The 23,226-nt window shown below is 36.4% G+C and overlaps 2 protein-coding genes across 2 annotated transcripts in view; one reads left to right on the top strand and one right to left on the bottom strand.

Moving 5' to 3' along the window:
• The window catches only part of LOC107548299 (paired box protein Pax-5), a 53,099-nt gene extending 43,314 nt beyond the window's left edge, over positions 1-9,785 (bottom strand). The window contains exons 1-3 of the mRNA XM_016228932.1: positions 9,721-9,785; positions 3,375-3,540; positions 303-500 (exon numbers count right to left, since the gene is read on the bottom strand). Coding sequence (XP_016084418.1) covers positions 303-500; positions 3,375-3,540; positions 9,721-9,766 — 410 coding nt within the window. The 5' untranslated portion in view covers positions 9,767-9,785. The remainder of the gene's footprint in view (positions 1-302; positions 501-3,374; positions 3,541-9,720) is intronic.
• A 9,767-nt stretch (positions 9,786-19,552) lies between these two features.
• The window catches only part of LOC107548354 (zinc finger CCHC domain-containing protein 7-like), a 37,330-nt gene continuing 33,656 nt past the window's right edge, over positions 19,553-23,226 (top strand). Inside the window, exons 1-2 of the mRNA XM_016229024.1 lie at positions 19,553-19,624; positions 21,231-21,814. Coding sequence (XP_016084510.1) covers positions 21,244-21,814 — 571 coding nt within the window. The 5' untranslated portion in view covers positions 19,553-19,624; positions 21,231-21,243. The remainder of the gene's footprint in view (positions 19,625-21,230; positions 21,815-23,226) is intronic.

The following is a 23,226-nucleotide window of genomic DNA, read 5'->3' as shown; positions in this document are numbered from 1 at the left end:
CCATGCTCAATAAAAGCATTAAAAATTAAAATCTTACTGACCTCAAACTTTTGAACAGTAGTGTACAATACTTCATTCATATTAGTAAAGTGAAACAATACCACAGACACATTTCAGAAAACACACTTTAAACTATTTCAACCCAATAAAATCTTAAAAGTCGTATGTTTTATCCCCTTATATTTTAAGAAAATCAAAGTGAATTAAATTACTGATGATGAAGTCGACTGATCAAATGGACATCAAATAGACAGAAATGTTTGTGTCAAGTTAAATGGATGATTTTTACAATGCACACACACCTGTTGATTGAGCTGACGCTGGGCACGCTGTCATTGTCACACACTCTCTCTGCCAGCAGTCTGTCTCGGATCTCCCAGGCAAACATGGTGGGGTTTTGGCGTTTGTAATCAGCGATTTTGTCGACGACTTTGGGTGTAGCAACCTTTGGTTTGGAGCCTCCGATCACCCCTGGTCTGATGCTTCCTGTCTCATAATACCTGTGGAGCAGACAGATAGAGAGCTGTATATCACCAGGCAAGATAAACAGAGAGTTAGAATATATGCTTATCCAGCGTCGTATGCCTGTCTTGCGGTCAGTTGGTTACTAGTAACACAGACACAGAGAAGAACACATACCTTTCACAAACGTGCAAAAATCAGTCTGTTCAGCCACAAATGAACACTATCAAACCTTATATGTGAGGCATACACACAGGAATTATAAAACAGGGTCTGGTCTAAATTCTGAATGGATGAGATGCTTTAAAGCCATGCAGATAACAGCACACCTGTGACCACACATTCTGAATTAATGCTGAATTAAGATACATGGCAAGTGTAAACAGCCTATATTTAAGCAAATGGTTATGGTGGAATAATCGTTAGTTATTCATATTAAAAAAATACTATTATTATATATTATTCCTTTTAATCAATTCGTAATAATAATAATTTTTTTTAAAACTCTAAAATATATTGAAAATGAGGCAATTTGGTGGAGTAATTATTTTAAATAATTCATATTAATTAATAATTATTCTAATATGCTGATTAGGTACTCAAGAAACATTTATTATTATCATTGTTCAAAACAGTTGTGCTGTTTAATATTTTTGTGAAAACTGTATTATGCTTTATTGGGATTCTTTGATGAACAGAATGTTCAAAAGAACAGCAATTTTGTTTTTACACATTTATTGTATCCTTGTTCAATAAAAGTATTAATTTCTTACAAGTGAAAAAAAAATCTTATTGACCCAAAACTTTTGAATGGTAGTGTATATTAAGATAGTATTGATACATGGTTTTATTAATAATATCAATATGCTTATTAACCAAAAGAAAATGTATTGGAAATTGTAATAATGTTATTAAATTAATGTTATCTTAGATTATTAATATGAACACATTTATTGAACACTGATGTCTCATATATTGCTATTGCTGGTGTTTTATCAAGCAACAAGCCATGATGGGCATTATAGAGATTTTTACCAAGGTTAAGGGGGTTTTAGGTGCTCCGCTTCATCTCATGTGTCTAACCGCTTTAGTTTAGTTAAGGTCCAACACACAAACATAAACCAAAAGCACAGCTCACACAGCACAGCCATGAAAAGCTCACCAAAATGAGTGTGCAGAAAATTCCCTCATTAACAAGAGAGCAGAGTTAGTCATATGCATTATTTACTCAAACCTCACTTGCAGCCCACATATTAGTGTGTTTTCTGCCTGAGCAGTAAGAGGGAGGGAAGATATCACCGCACACACACAGACACACGCACCGAGCGCCGCAGTAACGGTTGAATGAGTTGGACCAGGGCTGGGGGAAGAGGGTTGAGGCAAAGGAGAACAATGGGAAACACATTTTTTTGATATAGCTAAAGGCTCTAGCACTAATCCACACCTTTATCCATTCAAATTATGTCCTCCCCCTTAACCCCTTCCTCCCTCTCCTTCTCTCTTTCCTCCTCTCTCTCTCCCTCTCTCTCTCTCTGTCCTTCCAGCCATCCCTCCCGCCTCGGGAGACGTATGGTGCCAGTGTCATTTTGATGCAAATGTAAAATGTGATGAATCTTTTCTTTTTTGTCCCAGGAAGACAGAAAGAAAAGACGGCGCTTTGACTTTGGCTTCAGTGCGAGATTTGAGAATTTCTGAATTTCAACGTGTCTTCTTTGAAAGGAAGCGCTGAGTCAGCTGCTCAGGTTGAACCGACGACAGAGGGAATATCAAGCGAACGGACAGCATTCATCAGTGTATGGATATTTCAGAAATTGATATTTATTATGGATTAAGTAAAAGTTGACTTGATGAAAGAACAGAAGGAGGGTTGGAAAGCATTTAAAGGCAAGACTCCAAACACACATACTGGCCCCACTGTTTGAATGCAATAAAGGACATTAAGCTGGTTTCCCAGGCAAAGATTAAGCCCAGTTCTGGATAAAATAGCACAGGCAATAGAGATTCTCTATTCAACATCCTTTTCAGTCTGGGACTAGGCAAACTCTGTGTGTGGGAACTAATCCGTTGTGTCTGATAGCGTAGACTACAAACACATTTAGCCAACTTTACATTGCCAGTACATTGTTATATGAAATAATCATATAATATCTCAAGAAACTGTCATTCGACCTCTATAATGAGATATGAGAGGTCCAGCATATCTAACATGTTCGCTAATAGCTGCAAGACGCATTCAGTCTTTATTATAATACACAGCTCATGTTAATCTATTTGTTTACAGCTTGAGAAGTGAGCTGCATAAAGTAATTTTAAAAAAACAGCTACACTAACATTTTAATGTTTTTCAAAGAAGTCTCCAATATTTTGAAATATTACTACAATTTTTTTTTATTAAATGTATATATATATATATAACATTTTATATATTCTAAAATGTATATTTTTCCTGTGATGGCAAAGCTGAATTTCTTAGTATTATCAATGTTGAAAACAGTTGTGCTGCTCAATATTTTGTGAAAACTTTTTTTTCAGCGTTCTTTGATGAATAAAAGTTCAATAGAATAGAATTTATTTGAAATTGAATTTTTGTAACATTATAAAGGTACTTACTGTCAATTTAATTTGTCCTGAATAAATACAAATATCAATTTTGACCCAAAACCTTTGAACGGTACAGTACTTCTCAATGTTTCAAATGTAATATATACAGCATGAGTATATGGAAGTAATAGAAACCACACAAAAACGTATAGTTGTACTAAATGGTAACTATATACTGCATGTACCATGGTATTACCACTGTTCTTACGTTACATGCAAAGTACATTAGTACTTTGTACTTTGGTACTTTTTTGCTAGTGATGTTAACACAAAAGGCTTCTTCACTTTTCTTTACAATAAGCAGAACTCACCTGCCCAGTATCTTGCTGACGCAGCCGTGGCTGACCCGGAGCTGGCGGGAGATGTCACACGGACGTACGCCCTGATGGGCCAACTCTACTATCCTCTGCCTCACCACGTCAGGCAAGGGCCGCCCGTTTACAAACACCCCACCCAGCTGATTCACCCCTCCATGCCCTGCAGACACAAACAGTAATAAAAGGGAAACTGAGCAAATCATATCTTCCTTAAATACAGAAGCTGACACATGGTGGGCAAAAAGTGTTGCTGTCCCATCCTGGTGTGTGTGTGCGTGTGCGTGTGTGTGTGTGTGTGTGTCTTTGACCTGAAGGTTATGATTATGCAGTCTCTTCCTCTCCTCTTTATCATATCACCCCTGGTGGTCACCTAGAGAACTGCACATGACCTCCTCACCCAAGTTAATATTTCTGTCTGTCTGTCTATTTGTGTCTGTCTGTCTGTAATTGTTGTTGTGTGTCAATTTTGCACAGTGGGTGGTGGGATGGACCTCCTTGGTGGGCTTAGACTTTTGGATACCAATTTTCTTTCATTCTTGTACTGTATATATTCATTAGAATTCAGTATCTTATCATAATTTCAGTGCGGAAGTCTACGTGGTAATCCAGTCAATCTGTCATATTAACATACTGATTGCTTCAGAAGGGAACACACAAACACACATTTACACACACACAAAAGAACTGGGGGGTGTCTGTTAATCCAAGCTACAGGGTAATGGATCTTAAATACATCCGAGAAGGCAATATTAAACAGACCTAACTGGTATTGTGTCCCCATCACTAAATACGTAAGTTCAGCTAACAGAAAATTAAAACCCAGCTACATGTCTTTTTCATTTTCTCAAGGCAACATGCAGAAAAAACCCAGCATTTTCATATTTAAAAAATCCTTTAGTGAGAGGTTTGACCTGTTAGATTTCTATAAACGCATTTTCTTTTCTGTTTCATTTGACCTCCTTTTCTTTTTCCTTTCTATAAATGTTTTAGTTTCCTTTTTTCTTTTCTTTTCTCCTTATGTGTCTTTCAGTTACAGTTTATTATTTGAATACCCTTGAGCAAAGTGATGAAGTCATGGCGTCAACTAGCTAAATTGATTTTTAAAGAACCGTGAACTTACTGTGCATGGCTGCGAACGGGTCGTGTTTGCAGTGGATTTCCATCGGTCAGTAGAACAGGCCTTCCCGTGAAAACCACCGAAAAGCTTATAATGTCCTTTTCTTGCTCTTTGAAAGGTTTGTAGGTATGTATTCTGTCCGTTCTGCTCGGAAATGTTTCTCTTAAACAGTTTCAGCTGTGTGGAAGTCCACAGAAACTTTGGTTGGAAAATAAACAATTGAACCTGGAGACCCTAAGGCCTAAGGTCAACAGTAGAAGAATATACGTAAATAGTTTTTGTGATTCTCGCGGGGTAAAGGAAAAGAGATCGTTCATAAATAACAGTTTATCTGATTCAACATTAATTAATCAACAAAAATGTAAATGGACGGTCAGGGTACAACCCTGCAGGGGCACACAACTGCTTCTGCGGGCCAACATCCAGAGTGAACCAACTCAGACATCAGTGGGGATTCATAAAAACTCAATTTCAAGAAAAGTCCTGGCGATATGTACACGTTTGAATATTAGTCCGAACAGTCTTAAGCTTTAGATAAAAATGTAGAAGTCTCGTTTCCAAGCTCTATCTTGACATCCTCGCTCCACTGACCGTGACCTGTGAACTGTGACTGAGGTTCGCACTGTCAGAGCGCGTCTCTAGCAGGGATCTGTACAATCCTGGTGAGGTTTCTGACAAACCAAAGCATTTACTTCATGTTCAACGTATCTTCACGTAAACGCGATTTCCTTGCATCTTGATCTTCTAATCGCCCAAAGCGCGCATTCAGACTCTCGTTTTAAGAAAAAAAATGCAGATACCTCCGACAGTACAAAGATCCCCAAACAATAGACATACGACCGTGGACATATGAGATTAAAAAGTACATGGTATGAACCCCGAATCAAAATGTTTGCCAAAGTTAAATAGAAAATGAAAAATAGCCATTGCGCGAAGAATTTGAACTTGAAAAAAAATGTCCAAGAAATGTCCTGAAGAAGAAAGTTTTGAACCACTACTCAGTACGTGCGTAAAAATCCTCGGAAAGTCTCAGATGGCTGATACGGTAGTGTCATTTGTCTGTCTCGTCGCATCGGATGTTCTTCCCGTGTGAGCGCTCCGGCGGCGAGAAGCAGTGCTCGAGCCTCCGTCCTTACCTCGCAAACACTGCACGAGCTCACGGCGCGTTTCAGAACCTGTTCTCGTGTGGACAGCGCCAAAGCTGCAGCGCTCTGAATCTACTACCGAGCGCGAGCGCGACTGTCAATCAAGATCAGCCTACCTATCCGGGCTCTGCACCTCTGCCGTCACAATCGCCCTGAGTCGCGCTCAGATAAAGACGACACCGATTGGCTAACACTCAGCCAATATGAAAGTGACGTGCTGTCCCAGTTGTGCACTGACAAATAGGGAGTCTTGAAACGAAGTTGGTTCAGTGGTGTCGCTGATCCCATGTCTAATTTCAATTAAGGAAGGGGGGAAAAATTGACATTTTCAAATGTCCGTTTGCACTCTTTTCAGTCATCCAATTAATAAGCAGTTAATAATTAGGTGTTGCGTCCGAATGTTTTCAGTTATATGAATAAGCCAATAAAATGCATTGAAAATCATTTTTAAATATTGCTTATGGCACTTGGCACGTTGCGGCATTTCACTGAGCTACATGTGCATATAAAACCAAAAAAATGCATATAAAATAAATTAACAGTTTCTCAAACAGTATTGTATTTGCAAATGATTAGAAATGATAAATATCGCACTTGCACGTGCAATTACGACTTCAAAACACAAACAAGTTTTTTTGTTTTGGTAAATTGTTTGGTAAATCTTAATTAACGAATTGAATGATTATGCATTCATTAAAGTTGCCCAAATGATTCGTTGTTATTTATACGCCTTCGAAAAAAGATTCTTCCTATCTACATTGTTTGACGGACAGGAGCGCTGTTCCACGCAGACTTTTGCTCTATTTTCATGCTAAATACGTTTTTATTAGCCTTCCAACAGATTATTAAGCACTTGGTATTTAGGCATGTTTAGTTTAGTTGACTTGGTAACTGTGATGTGTTTTTTAAATGATGGTGATTATAATTGTTGTGGTGGCTAGCATGGTGATCAGTGTAATACCAAGAAATAACAAGCATTTTTAAAAACGTAATATTCGGGTTATCAACATTAATGTGGTCTTTAATAAAAAAAAATGTTTTACTTACCTAGGCAAGAACACACACACACGCACACAAAACATACTTGAATTAAATTGATTGAATTACTGAATGAATTAACTTGAAGTATTTTATTTTTTAACACATGTAGTTGGTTTTTCAATTATATGTTTATTAATTTATATCCTTATATATAGGCAACAAAAAACGTACATTGCTAAAACAAACATTTTGTATCAAAACATAAAACGAAAAAAAAATGTTACATAATGTTTCTCAGTGCATTACATTATGCCGAGATGTTTCTTTGCCTGGATTCAATGCAAACCTTAACTCATTGACATTTTGGAGAACGTTTTCGTGCATCTTCTGTTATCAATCACAGTGTTATCCTACACTTAAAGAACAGAGACACAACTGCCTTAAATGCATTTGCCTGTGTGGTCAGAATTAGGTAGCTTTTAAGTCGCTGGAATCCTGTGGCTCATGCTCAAAATGCATGTGCTCAAACACATATTCGTCTTGTTCTGTAAGGCTTGAAAAGATCCCCGCGCGGTGCGCCATAAGTGCCACGAGGGGGCGAACCTTTGGTCTTGTGTGAAGAAGCTGGATCACGTCCGCTTGCCACACACACACACACACACACACGCACACTTACATACTTGCATTTGTGGTTTACAGGGACTCTCCATAGGCGTAACGGTTTTTATACTGTACAAACTGTGTTTTCTATAACCCTACACCAACCCTACACCTAAACCTACCCCTTACAGGAAATTAACTACTGGCAATTTTTGAATTTCATAAAACACCGTTTTGTATGTTTTTTTAAGCCTTTTGTTTTACGGGGACATAGGAAGTGTCCTCATAAACCATGTTTACGTGGTAGTACCCATGTCATTATACACATTTGTGCTCACTTATACACTTGTGAAATCACAGTATATAATGATAAACGTGTTGCAATATTAAAATGTATAATAGCGCTATTTGCAGATATTTTGCAGCCTATTCCGTCTTAAATTTAATAAGATGTTTAAATATGGGGATCATTAAGTTATTTTACTTACAATAACAATTAAGTTGAACACTTCCATGTTCTTTCGAAGGCCTAGGCTTTCAGTTGACATTTCTCAATCATTTATTTGTTAGTTGTGTTGTTTTGTTCCTTATGTTGAGAGACAAACGCGGACCCCAGATTAACAATAATGGTTTATAACGTTAGGCTGATTAAACGATTTAAAATTTTCGAGTAAATTATCTTAGCCTAATTATTTTAGTTTATCTAGTCTGCCCCTTTTCCCCCAAAAAATACCATCTGTGGCCCACGTGATGCTCTCAATACTCAATACATATTCTGTCTTATTGGGAAAATTCTTGCTTGCGAGTTTACCCAAGATTAATTTTCTGCATATATTTAGCAAATTAAATATTCAAACAAGTCCAACTAAAACAACTAAAATCATGTATAAAATTGCTTTCTTTTTGAATAAAAGTTTATCATTCAAACCATTTGTTAAATCAACAACATAATCTATTAAATTATTTAACGCTTTGAATTAATGAATGAATGAAGGGAAATTTTAAAACATTAATAAGGCAATAATGAGTCGGACTCAGATCACTTACGTAGGTAATCTTAAGAAAATAAACATAATTAATAGTAAACAAAAATATAACATTTCAATAAAAGTGTTCAGAAGTCGGCACAAATCTGAATATTTATTAATAATAGGCTAATTGTGAATATTTCAAAGTATCAGAGTCAAAGCCAAGCATGGTTGCCAGTCCACTCCATGTTGGCCGTATATGCAATGAATCACGTCGCTGACACAAACTCTCATATTGTATTCGTGAGAAGTGGAGATTGTGTTTTAGTTCAATCGAAAGTTAAATCAATTCTACAAATTGTGTGAAACACACAGAACCTCAAACCAAAGGACTGCAAGACTATCAGATGTTTAAGCTTAGGCGTATTCCTTCAGTGATAGGCAGTGGCCTATCTATCAAATATGTATTTATGACACAGAAATGAAAAACGGATAACAGTAGGCCAATAAAAAAAAAAAATAAAAAAAAACACGAGAACCAAATATAGGCTACTAGAATGTCGCATAATAATATTATTTATAGTCTTCAAGGATAGCTAGGCGTATCGTTTTGAACCAGGTGAGATAACCACCTTAACTAGTTTAAACTTGTCTAGGTCCCGCTTTAGTTGACAGAGCAAATTAAGAACATGTCTCATTTTTCATTATGTTATGAAGAAAAGTAATGCATGTCCCCTTTATCTATAGATGTATACTAACACAATACAATTTCTAGATGACAACAATTAATTTTGACTACTGTGCGATTTGTGTATCTCACGTTTAGCAAAGTAACAAGCACCAACACCGACAGAATGTACGCATAAATCTCGAGTGCACGCGCCATTTCATTGGGAGCTCTAAATGTGACGCGTGAACGACGAACGTTCATGAAAACACAGAACTATTTGCTATTGAATCCATGGAATGAACGGCCATAATTCATGCTTTTGGATCCTGAATGAAAACATCTGAGGTATAGCCACTCACACTCGGGCTCAACCCTTTTCCATTGGAGCATACATCTTTCAACAACCTCATTGTGTGACGGGAAATGTAATTGGTTTCACGTATAGTTCAGTTTTGAAATTTCGTGTGACGGTTTTGAATTTTGATTATGTCCCTTTGGACTGTAATAGTCCCGGCAAATAGGCCTAAACCCAGCACACTTCAAGCTCAAAAGCACGTTGCTGTCAAAATCACAGAGTCAGCAAAGGTGTGGCCAAAATGTAAGCTTATAGAATTTCTAGGCCCGTGTTGTTCTTGATTTTTGATGTTAAAAGTGTGACAAGATGAACCTTCAAAATTCATATCAATATAAGGGTCAATCCAAAAACCAAGCAGTTTTATAAAAGACATATTAGCCCATGTAGTAAGTGCACAAATGCTGTATTTGTTAGTTTAGTTTTGTAAAAGAGAGACAGTTTTATTTGTAGACAACTTTGAACAAACAATAGTAGTTCAAATGAAATGGAGAAACAAGGCCCTACCCGACCGTCCGATGCGCAGAGATGGACCCTTTTGGTCCAAGTCCATGCCGTGGCTAGAGGTTGGACAGAGGGATGAGCGGGGGTGGGGGGTGAGAACAAAAAAAAGTTCCCTCTCCTATATCCTCTGTTGCTGTTCTCTCTGCTCTTTTTTGTAACAGTGGTTTTGACGAATGGTAGTTTGAAATAATGTGACTCTTCCGCTCCCTGTTGCGCCGTTGCAATTGTTCACTGGAGTGAGACTAAACGTTTTAGGTGGAAAAGAGACTCTGAAGGAAGCGTGAAACGATTATGGGGCAAAGTCAAGAAAGAGCCGCGCGCTCATGCCCTCTTTCTTCCTCTTTCTCTCTCTTTCTTCGTCTCGATCTCTCTCTCACTCACTCACTCACTCACTCACTCACTCACTCACACACACACACACACACAACTGCTCCCCTCTTCAGATATGGACAGTGGGTCTATGCGTAGGCGCGTATATCTGTTAATTTGTTGGTAACACATTTCAAACAAAACTTTCGCTCCCTCTATCTCTGTCTCTCTCTCTCATGCTGACAAATTTAAGTGCGTCAAGGGATTTGAGGTTCAGGAGATAAGTGAAATACAGAATACAGATTTAGTAAAAAAAAAAAATCATGGTAACACTTTATTTTAAGGTGTCCTTGTTGCATGTTACATGTACTTACTATTATAATAACAATAAATTATGCATAGGCCTAATTACATGCAAGTAACCCTAAGCCAAACCCTAATCCTAACCCTAACCATATAGTAAGTGCATGTAGTTAATTAATATTACTCAGTGCTTAAATGTATAATTACACTGTAGCAAGGACACCTTAAAATACAATTTAACCAAAATCATTTTAAGCATGTGCAAGAATCGTAGCCGAGTTAATTTTGGGTTTATTAAATAACTTTAAATATTAAGTTATTACAATATTTTATTTAAAAACCGTACAGTATCAATTCGGATATATAGTCTATTATAAATGCATATGCATGAACATTTAGACATGTCAAACAATAATGCAGGTCTAATAATGTTTATAGTACAGGGAAAAGTGTTACCAAATAAAATAAATAAATATGGTGAGACTTTTTGGCTGCATTGCGTTTTTTTTTTAAAGCATCTAACAAGACTTCTGCAGAATATTTTTCGTAGCACCGACAATGCACGTGCATGCACGCGCTGGATGATGACAGGCGATCATTTGAGGTCTCGAGGTTCATGGGCGACACAGACACAATTGAGCGTTGAACAATGCGATAGACGCGCCGTTCGGCACTCTCTGACCTCTACTCAGAAAACAACCGATGTAGCTCATTTAATCGCGCCTCATAAAGCCATGTTCCATTGATAGAGGGCTAAAGGCAGAATAATGAATGAAGCTTTAGACCTTATTAATTTAATACGGAGTGGCCCGTGGCTTGTTTCAGATAATTTTGGCCCAGAGGTCAGTTATTTAATTACAATACTTTTCGCGCATGACGGAAAGTCTGTATTCATTTGCGATAAATAAAATCATTAGAAAGTGGGGCTGTATTTTGAGGTGAGTTTGGCCTTCTAAAGCTCTGACGGGAGATGAGCGCCAGTGTTTACTGTGCAGGTGGCTGTTGTCACGGTGACCTGAGGCTATGTAACCGCATCGCTACACACGACTCTCCGCTCCAAGATCAAAGGCCAAACGTGTCCTACATAACTGACATCAACGTCCACTCTTTCTTCCTCTTTCTCCCTTCTTGTCACATCTTTTAACACTTGGGACCACAGGGCTTCTGTTTGCATCCATCCAAGGAATTAATAATAGACTTTAAAATAAAAGAATTATTTTTCACGATGGCCAAACCACAGGCAGAATTTTTAGAACATCAAGTGCGACACAATTGTTCTTTTTTAGAATTTTATTCTAATTGATTTATTAGTTCAGTGAAGATGAGCCGTTTCACTGCCTCTTATTTGACAAAAATGAAATAAAATCTATAAGAATGTAGCTAGCTTATATGAACTGTATATATATATTATTTTTTTTTACATGTGGGCCTGTTTAATGTAAAATTAAAACATTATTATTATTAACAAAATAGCCTAATTATTATTAATAAATTGATAATAATAATATTGCTGCTACTACAGTTTTTGTTACCACTGTACCTGGTAAAGCTGCTATTATTATTAAAAGAATAAAGGCAAGAAATGTAAAATCTTATATTTTTTGGCAGTATAAAGGTTCCCACATAGTTTATTATACTGTAGTGCAATAGTTGTAGAAAATATGCCTATTATTATTATTATTTTTATTTTTTGCAGAAAATATGGTGATCATGGTACAGTTGTAAGGCATAATCTATTTATACTAGAAGTGAATTGCTCTGTAACCACAAAAAAGTTAAAAATTTGTTTGGAAATATATTTGTGCTTTAAGCAAATGAATACAAAATAATTTAAGTAACACATTTATTTACAGAAAACTCAATAGGGTTGTTGTGTGAAATTGCAAAGGTTTTTATAGCGATGTAACCGCATCGCTACACACGACTCTCCGCTCCAAGATCAAAGGCCAAACGTGTCCTACATAAACTGACATCAACGTCCACTCTTTCTTCCTCTTTCTCCCTTCTTGTCACATCTTTTAACACTTGGGACCACAGGGCTTCTGTTTGCATCCATCCAAGGAATTAATAATAGACTTTAAAATAAAATAATTATTTTTCACGATGGCCAAACCACAGGCAGAATTTTTAGAACATCAAGTGCGACACAATTGTTCTTTTTTAGAATTTTATTCTAATTGATTTATTAGTTCAGTGAAGATGAGCCGTTTCACTGCCTCTTATTTGACAAAAATGAAATAAAATCTATAAGAATGTAGCTATATAGCTTATATGAACTGTATATATATATATTTTTTTTTTACATGTGGGCCTGTTTAATGTAAAATTAAAACATTATTATTATTAACAAAATAGCCTAATTATTATTAATAAATTGATAATAATAATATTGCTGTTACTACAGTTTTTGTTACCACTGTACCTGGTAAAGCTGCTATTATTATTAAAAGAATAAAGGCAAGAAATGTCAAATCTTATATTTTTTGGCAGTATAAAGGTTCCCACAGTTTATTATACTGTAGTGCAATAGTTGTAGAAAATATGCCTATTATTATTATTATTATTATTTTTATTTTTTGGTGATCATGGTACAGTTGTAAGGCATAATCTATTTATACTAGAAGTGAATTGCTCTGTAACCATAAAAAAGTTAAAAATTTGTTTGGAAATATATTTGTGCTTTAAGCAAATGAATACAAAATAATTTAAGTAACACATTTATTTACAGAAAACTCAATAGGGTTGTTGTGTGAAATTGCAAAGGTTTTTATAGCCTAGGCTACATCATGACTCTGTTGATATTTCGTTTGGCAACATTGCTCCACACATGCAGCCTTAACGTGATAGGATTACAAAATGCGGTGTTTCAGCCTCCTTCTTAATTTAATTAATAAAGTAATTAAAGCGCGGAGAGTTTTTGGTAAGGAGGAATTTTGGCTGTTGCCCTGCTGGAAGCGGAAATAATCGCTTTTGACCGAGACGCGAGAGTCTAAGCGGACAATTAAAACAAAAAGTAAACAAATACACAGAGAACATCAACAACATTAATGACGCCTCCATTTTTAATTCGACTCATTTGTTCTGTGAATGGTGTTATGAATAGAAGTCCAATAAACGAATGTTGTTGTTTTTTACACGCAAGCTCACTAAAACAAATTCAAAATGGTCTTATCGGACTGTCTGTCTCTCATCTGATCATCAATGTTTATGGCAGAAGCACACTTTTGAATGTTTCTTTTCCCTTATCCTTTTCAAAAATACCAAACATACTTTTTTGGTTGTACTACTTACTTAAAGTACTTAATACTTTTTCCTCAAAATACACAGAACTAAAATGATTGTTTCTACTGTGGAAACAACGGACAACACTGTCGTCAAACAAACAAATAAATACAGGAATATTTCGAAAGAGATCTCCTTTTATGGCTCCACGTATAGCATCTGTAACAGTATTTCGGCAAAATATGACAATTTTGGTTAGCAACGTTCGGTATTAATTAATTTACATATCTTATATGTATATCTAGTACCAATGGACCGGACATAGCAGAATTAGCTTGGTTATAATAACTACCTCACAAAGATTTTTTTTTGCAGTGCTGTCAAATCTGTGAAACCCAAATTTTCCACCTGTGCTTATTTAACAATTCAAAATTGTTAACATGCAGTTTTTCATGTTTAAAGAGAGACCGCCAGTGCTCTGTTAGTTTATAATCCAGATGACACTGATGGGGTATCCTTTTCTTTTTCTTTTTTTCCAAAGAGTAGCCTATTATTAAAACATGAACATGTGTTAACAACTTTTGCAGAGGTGCTCTCTTTGATTGTCAGCAAGAGGAAAAGAATAATGTAAATATTTTTTCTATAGTTTTTCTTCAGCAACATGACCTTTGGTGTTACGCCAAAATCTGTATTAAATGGGTAATTATCTAATTGAGTGATTTATTATAATGATGTATTTTAAGTATTAACCTGATAACAAGTGTGAAAAATGTCTACAGAATGAGTGAACCCCAAGCCTCAGCAGGAAATAGTGCCAGTTCTAAACCTGTCAACACTTGGCACAACACCAGACCACACAAAGAGGACATGGGTTTCTTCACTGAATGTTTTGTTCCAGATCGTGTGACGTGTAGCGACATGCTGGGGTCAAACTGTGCCTTGATATTCTAAGTCAGTTGTTCCCAACCCTGGTCCTGGAGGCACCCCAACACTGCACATTTTGCATGTATCCTTAATCAAACACACCTGATTCAGGTCATCGGCTCATTAGTAGAGACTCCAAAATCTGAAATTGGTGTGTCAGAGAAAGGAGATATGCAAAATGTGCAGTGTTGAGGTGCCTCCAGGACCAGGGTTGGGAACCACTGTTCTAAGTGGACCCTCAAAAGGGAACACAATCAAACAGACAAATGACATCAGTCTGTATAATAAATTGTCAGAACCAAAGGCTCTGGATATTAAATCTGCACAAAGATGAGAGAGAGAGAGAGAGAGAGAGAGAGAGAGAGAGAGAGAGAGAGAGAGAGAGAGAGAGCGCAATGGACAACCTTTTTTTTTACATTTAATATTAACCCATTATTTAGTATTCATGTATAACTTCATATTTTCTATACTCTTGTGCTGTGATTGTTTTCATCATAAAATCTTCAGATATCTATAGTTTGTTTCTCATACAGTAATAAAGCTATTATGTTTGTATTTAGCACCCAAATAGACTTATAACTTTCAATGCCATGATAATTGTATGCTCAAATATTGATCATAGCACAGTATGGGTCAATGTTACACTTGAATAACACACTGAAGGTGCAGGCTGTGGAGACATCAGCGATATAAATGCAGGGGTTGGTGAAGGTGGCCATTTGGCTTCATTTCCTAAATGAAAATCTTTCTCATGCAGAACAGCCATGTGGAATCAGATATTGGAATGGGAAAGCCTGCATCCTCGCTGGTGACTCCATCTTCAACACCCGACTGGTTTGAATTTGTGCAGATTAACCGACGAACAAACGCTGCCCGTTTTCCTTTTACTATTACTAGACAATAATAGTAATAACGATCAACAAATATGTCCAATATGGCAATTTCTGTGGAGCAGCCAGGCATTCTGTTCTCTAGCTGCAATCACTATTTCTACTGCTTTCTCCTAAAATATGGTATATGTGGTGGGCTTTTGGCTTCATTTAGGAAATGTAACCTTTTGAAAGAAAACAATCCACTGCTTTGATGGCCTTTTCTGACACTGACACGCATGGAGACGTCTTCAGAATCAGATGGCATTCACACCATGATTCCCACATCAGTCGCATGCTCTGTTCATGTCATAGGCGCTGGAGATGATAGGCTGTGATTTCACAAGAAAGAAAGAAAGAAAGAAAGAAGGAAAGAAGGAAGGAAAGAAAGAAAGAAAATATAAAAAATATGAATGTGTGATTTATATTTAGATATGTTTCTGACAGATATGCTGCCTGTTAAGATATGTAAATGTGGACCTCAGAAGAGGCCAAATATAGCAACCGATAAAAGAACATTTAGCATGGTATTTCTATCACAGCAATAAAGATAGCAAGAAGTTCACATCTCATAAAAGGCCAACATCTTGAAATGCCAGCTTATGTCTTGCATAACTATTTGGTAGAAATACAATTGTCTTAAATATATATAACGAATATTATAAACATATATGTTGACAATAACATTGCTTCATAGCTTGCTTTCAAAAATAAATAAAAAAGTGCGTGTATATAAATAAACATAACCCAACCCAATGTAATATTTGTGCCACAGCTGCCATAAACTTCAAAAACAGTATGGGTTATTATCAAAATATTATTTCATGTTTCTGCAATGGTTAATCGACCAGTATGTGTAAAATGCTAAAAATGAGCATTTTTATCAGGCTCCTGTGTGTAGGTTCAGTAATTTCACTTTAATGCCAATGAATAGGTTCTTTTCATTGCCATTAAAGTGAAATAACTGAACATAAACACAGGAGCCTGATACAAATGCTAATTTTAGAGGACCGTTTTTGACGGCACTTAGAGGCTTTTTCATCTTAACTCTTCATACACACACACACTTGTTTCTGTGAATTGTGGGAACTTTCCATAGACTTCTATTACTTTTATACTGACCAAACAATATTTTTTATCCCCTAACCCTAAACCTACCCCTTACAGAAAACCTGTTTGCATTATTACACTTTCAGATAAACATAATTTACTATTTTTAATATTTTTTTGTCAAAATGTCAGGTTTTACTATCCTTGTGGGGACATTTGGTCCCCACAATGTAGCATAAACAAGTATACACACACACACACACACACACACACACACATCAGCAGGAAATAGTGCCAGTTCTAAACCTGTCAACACTTGGCACAACACCAGACCACACAAAGAGGACATGGGTTTCTTCACTGAATGTTTTGTTCCAGATCGTGTGACGTGTAGCGACATGCTGGGGTCAAACTGTGCCTTGATATTCTAAGTCAGTTGTTCCCAACCCTGGTCCTGGAGGCACCCCAACACTGCACATTTTGCATGTATCCTTAATCAAACACACCTGATTCAGGTCATCGGCTCATTAGTAGAGACTCCAAAATCTGAAATTGGTGTGTCAGAGAAAGGAGATATGCAAAATGTGCAGTGTTGAGGTGCCTCCAGGACCAGGGTTGGGAACCACTGTTCTAAGTGGACCCTCAAAAGGGAACACAATCAAACAGACAAATGACATCAGTCTGTATAATAAATTGTCAGAACCAAAGGCTCTGGATATTAAATCTGCACAAAGATGAGAGAGAGAGAGAGAGAGAGAGAGAGAGAGAGAGAGAGAGAGAGAGAGAGAGAGAGAGAGAGAGAGAGAGCGCAATGGACAACCTTTTTTTTTACATTTAATATTAACCCATTATTTAGTATTCATGTATAACTTCATATTTTCTATACTCTTGTGCTGTGATTGTTTTCATCATAAAATCTTCAGATATCTATAGTTTGTTTCTCATACAGTAATAAAGCTATTATGTTTGTATTTAGCACCCAAATAGACTTATAACTTTCAATGCCATGATAATTGTATGCTCAAATATTGATCATAGCACAGTATGGGTCAATGTTACACTTGAATAACACACTGAAGGTGCAGGCTGTGGAGACATCAGCGATATAAATGCAGGGGTTGGTGAAGGTGGCCATTTGGCTTCATTTCCTAAATGAAAATCTTTCTCATGCAGAACAGCCATGTGGAATCAGATATTGGAATGGGAAAGCCTGCATCCTCGCTGGTGACTCCATCTTCAACACCCGACTGGTTTGAATTTGTGCAGATTAACCGACGAACAAACGCTGCCCGTTTTCCTTTTACTATTACTAGACAATAATAGTAATAACGATCAACAAATATGTCCAATATGGCAATTTCTGTGGAGCAGCCAGGCATTCTGTTCTCTAGCTGCAATCACTATTTCTACTGCTTTCTCCTAAAATATGGTATATGTGGTGGGCTTTTGGCTTCATTTAGGAAATGTAACCTTTTGAAAGAAAACAATCCACTGCTTTGATGGCCTTTTCTGACACTGACACGCATGGAGACGTCTTCAGAATCAGATGGCATTCACACCATGATTCCCACATCAGTCGCATGCTCTGTTCATGTCATAGGCGCTGGAGATGATAGGCTGTGATTTCACAAGAAAGAAAGAAAGAAAGAAAGAAGGAAGGAAGGAAGGAAAGAAAGAAAGAAAATATAAAAAATATGAATGTGTGATTTATATTTAGATATGTTTCTGACAGATATGCTGCCTGTTAAGATATGTAAATGTGGACCTCAGAAGAGGCCAAATATAGCAACCGATAAAAGAACATTTAGCATGGTATTTCTATCACAGCAATAAAGATAGCAAGAAGTTCACATCTCATAAAAGGCCAACATCTTGAAATGCCAGCTTATGTCTTGCATAACTATTTGGTAGAAATAAAATTGTCTTAAATATATATAACGAATATTATAAACATATATGTTGACAATAACATTGCTTCATAGCTTGCTTTCAAAAATAAATAAAAAAGTGCGTGTATATAAATAAACATAACCCAACCCAATGTAATATTTGTGCCACAGCTGCCATAAACTTCAAAAACAGTATGGGTTATTACCAAAATATTATTTCATGTTTCTGCAATGGTTAATCGACCAGTATGTGTAAAATGCTAAAAATTAGCATTTTTTATCAGGCTCCTGTGTGTAGGTTCAGTAATTTCACTTTAATGCCAATGAATAGGTTCTTTTCATTGCCATTAAAGTGAAATAACTGAACATAAACACAGGAGCCTGATACAAATGCTAATTTTAGAGGACCGTTTTTGACGGCACTTAGAGGCTTTTTCATCTTAACTCTTCATACACACACACACTTGTTTCTGTGAATTGTGGGAACTTTCCATAGACTTCTATTACTTTTATACTGACCAAACAATATTTTTATCCCCTAACCCTAAACCTACCCCTTACAGAAAACCTGTTTGCATTATTACACTTTCAGATAAACATAATTTACTATTTTTAATATTTTTTTGTCAAAATGTCAGGTTTTACTATCCTTGTGGGGACATTTGGTCCCCACAATGTAGCATAAACAAGTATACACACACACACACACACACACACACACACATATATATTCATTGCAAAATGGCAAGAAAATTCTGGCTCATAAATTGGCTGCAAAAATAAATATATAAATACATTTATATATATCTTTATTATAGATATTTATTATTTATATATTTATTTTTGCAGCCAATGAGGCAATGCTACTGTTTATCATATTATGTGTGGGCAAAACAAAACATTATTGTTATTGTTTTTATTGTTGTTGTTGTTGTTATTATTGTCATCATCTTCATCATCATTGTGTTTATCATGAAATTAAGTGCAGCCTCTCCCAAAAGACACTCTTTATTTCTGAACAAGGTGTAAAGATTACGTTTCCCAGGCCTGAAGGTATAAATTCAGGAACCACTGTTTAATGCCTAGCTCCCCTATGTTTCTTCTAAACTTTCTACAAACAAAAAATTCAAGCGAGAACAGTTCCTAGATTTCCCATTCCTCTCTCATGCACACTATGAACAAGCATGGTAACAGTTAAAACAATCCCCAGACTCAGTCACTAACCTTCCTTCCGTGTGCTAAATGTAGCACTTTTTTCCCAGGGATGAAGTCTAGTTGGCCAACCATTTAATTTTCCTGAGGAGTCGGAAGCGGGTGTTGCAAATCGGAATTTATAAACAGGTCAGATTTTTATTCAGTTTCGTACCAAACCCAGTAAAACGTGTCATATGGTGAAGCTGAGCTTGCAAATGTTTTAAAACCCCGTCGTGCATGTTTATTAGTTATACGTCCTCAGCAGTCGTCCATGTGTACGTGAACACACGTGGGTCATTGAGTAGCACTTGCTAGCACTGAGGCTAACACATGTTCATCAGAAATATGCTATCTAATGTTGGTCTTCATTGATTTTAGGCTGATACAGTACAAGGGGTTTATTTACTCATAGGTTTTATACAGATATTTATCATTGTGAATACTCTAGGTTTCTTGTTTTTACTGGAATCTTTAGGTTTTAAGCATAGGATCCATGGCTTGTGTTCTGTGGTGTTGTTTATGTGTTGAGTACATAATCTTTGGAAGTTTTTATGGATTTGACCAGAAATATCTTTCTGTGATTTACGTGCTGCTTTCAAACAGGCTAAATATAAACAAAGTCCACACGTACTGTGTTGTGTGTCCTTATGTACAATTGAGACATAGAAAGTTACATTGATCTGGCCTTATTGTCATCCTTCAGGATACAAACTGACAGTTTGACCAAAACTAAACAGCTGCTGTTTTATGTTCATGTCATTGCACTTTGCGTTATGGATATGGACAGAGATTGTCATCTCTTGGCTCTATGTAAGTCCTGCGTTTGAATAAAAGTATGACTGTTTGAGGAACTGTTTATGTATTTACCTGATACTGATTTCATGTTATCCTATCTTAAGTTCTCCCCAGTCTCTCTGTTTAGAGCACTGACTGATCATAAAGTTGAAGGGGTCAGAATGGACATTAAATTAATATTGTCTTTTCTTCTGGGGAAAGCCTTCTTCATCCCACAATATGTGTTGTACGTGATATATAACATAAGATAATTTAATGACAAATGAATATTGCAGTGTTTACTGCAAACTATGCAGTTGTCTCACACAGCATGTGTTTTAGTTCTGTTGATCAAAATGATAATTAATAATATTCAAATAATGTTCACCTAAAGAAGTTGTTTATAAATGTGTCTGAAGTTGCCATGGAGTAAAATTCGAGCTGTTTAATTTTCCATTATTATTGCATATTATATCTCTTATTAATTAAACTTGTTTGTTTTGTATGGGTTTTGGTTAACACTTTACAATAATGTTCCATTTGTTGACTATATTTAATCTGTTAAGTAACATTAACTAACAATGAACAATACATTTGTTACAGTATTTATTAATCGTTGTTAATTAATAAAAATACAGCTGTCCATTGTTAGCTGAGGTCCATTAAATAACATTAGTAGGTACAACTTTTCATTTTAATAATATAATACTAAATTATTAGTAAATGCTTTAGAAGTATTTTTCAGTATTAGTTTGTTGCAAATGTAGCTAACCATTAACAAATGAAATCTTATTGTAAAGTGTTACTTGATTTTTGTTTTGTAAAATAAATAAATAAATAAATAAATAATAATAAAAAAAAGTTTTTGTTTGCTTGTTTGTTTGGATCCTGTACAGAGGTGATACACTGAAAATAAACCTTTATGGCCTCTGAATGATGACTCATGATGATGTTTACGACTGGGCTGCTCTCTGTTTAGGGCTCTCCTTGAGATGTTCTCAGGGTATCAGGAGCGGGATGACTACGAGGACGAGTTGTACCAGGATGATGCAGACTCGAGTTTGTCTGACGCTGACAGTGAACTGGAGTTCCGGCTTTATTCCCAGCTGCACTACAGCGCTGAGATCCAGGAGGACCGGGAGGACCCGAGAGAGGTCCAGTCATCAGTACCACGGACTCAAACACAGCAGAAATCCTTGCCTCGTGCTCTACCTGTAGATGTTATTGTGATTGACTCTGGCACAGATGCTATCACAGTGTCAGACAGCTCTGAGGAAGATGACAGCGTCTGTACTAAAAAGGGTCAATCATCAAAATGCTGGAACAGGAAGTTGCAGACCCATAGCTTGCTTTCACCCTCTCTACCACAAGTTCAAGCAAGAAGGAGCTCCCCAGATGATGTTGTTGTGTTGGATTCTGATTCAGACGACAGCTCTTCTGAATCTGCACCTCCTTTTGTGGAGGATCTGAATTCGGACTCAGATGGGCTGGAGAACTGGATGATTCTGGGCCAGAACAAACAGGATGGAGATCAGAACATCCAGCTCAACCTCTCCTTACCAGGTAAGGAGTTTACCCAACCATGTATTTATGAGCATATTTTAGTGTTGTTTTTAATAAAAGTGCACTTCACTCATTTTTTTTCAAATTAAGGTTTTATAAGTCCACATTTTAATTAAGACACAAGAAACAGTTAAACAATTAAATTAGACACAGGTAATCTATTAAACATTATTCTCAAGAATGCTTAAAATGGTCCAGATTCAGTACTAAGTACTGTCAGTACTAAGTTTACTCTTAATTTCTCATAATGTCATTTTATATCTCACACTGTGACTGTATATATATATATATCCAAATTGCACTAAATTAACTGTGCAATTTGGGCTTCCATGGTATAAACAAAATATAAACAAAAACATAATGAGTGCATATTTAAAGAAATAGTTCTGTCATCATTTACTCATCCTCATGTCATTCCATACCTGTATTATTTTCTGTATGTCTTTCTTTTGTGGAACTTATAATATTTTGAGAAAGGTTTGAGTCTTTACTTGAGTGAGTACTAATGTTCTTCATAATGTCTTCTATTGTATTCCACACAAGAAAGAATGTCATACAGTCAAACGACATGAGGGTGAGTAATTGATCACAGCATTAAAAAATGTTTGGGGACCTCCCTTTAAGGCATCTTCTGTTGTGATAGCCTAATTAAAAAATAAATAGTTCACCAAAAAATACGATTCTGTCATTTACACACCCGCATGTGCTTCTGTAGGACTCGAGTTCCATGTAACACAAAGGTATTTTGTAGAATGTTAGTGCTTCTCTTTTCTATACAATGAATCTGTTAATAGGGGCTGTCAAGATTCAAAATGTACATAAAATTAGCCCTTGTGACTGGTACGCTATATACCATGACTTTGAAGCCCTCAACCTAGGTTTGAAAATAAGAGGCCTAACACTTTAGTTTAGGGATTAATTCTCACTATTAACAAGTTGCTTATTAGCATGTCTAGTATTAAAGGGGTCATATGATGCGATTTTAATTTTTCCTTTCTCTTTGGAGTGTTACAAGCTCTTGGTGCATAAAGAAGATCTGTAAAGTTGCAAAGACTAAAGTCTCAAATCCAAAGAGATATTCTTTATAAAAGTTAAGAGTCAACCACACCCTCCTAATACGGCTCGTTCTAACACGCCCCCACATGTCTACGTCACGATGTGGGAAGATTTGCATAACGCCGCCCAAATGTTCACACAAAGAAAGAAGGCGTAACTTTGATTCTCGCTGTAGTATTGTTGCCGCCGCTGCCATGTTGTGGAGATGCTGTGTGTTTCATTGTGAAAGCGAAACTACTTTGTTTGGCCTTCCAAATGAGGACGATATCCGCTTCGTCATGCCTAGAGCTGATCCATGCTGGTCTCTGAGGAAATACATCAACTTTGCGCTGTGGATCGGCTTTCACCGTGGACGA

Source organism: Sinocyclocheilus grahami, unplaced genomic scaffold (assembly GCF_001515645.1).
Source record: "Sinocyclocheilus grahami isolate Dianchi unplaced genomic scaffold, SAMN03320097.WGS_v1.1 scaffold346.1, whole genome shotgun sequence".
NCBI classification, from domain to species: Eukaryota; Metazoa; Chordata; class Actinopteri; order Cypriniformes; family Cyprinidae; genus Sinocyclocheilus; species Sinocyclocheilus grahami.
The sequence above is the reverse complement of the archived record's forward strand: the minus strand, read 5'-3'. Positions and strand labels throughout refer to the sequence as shown.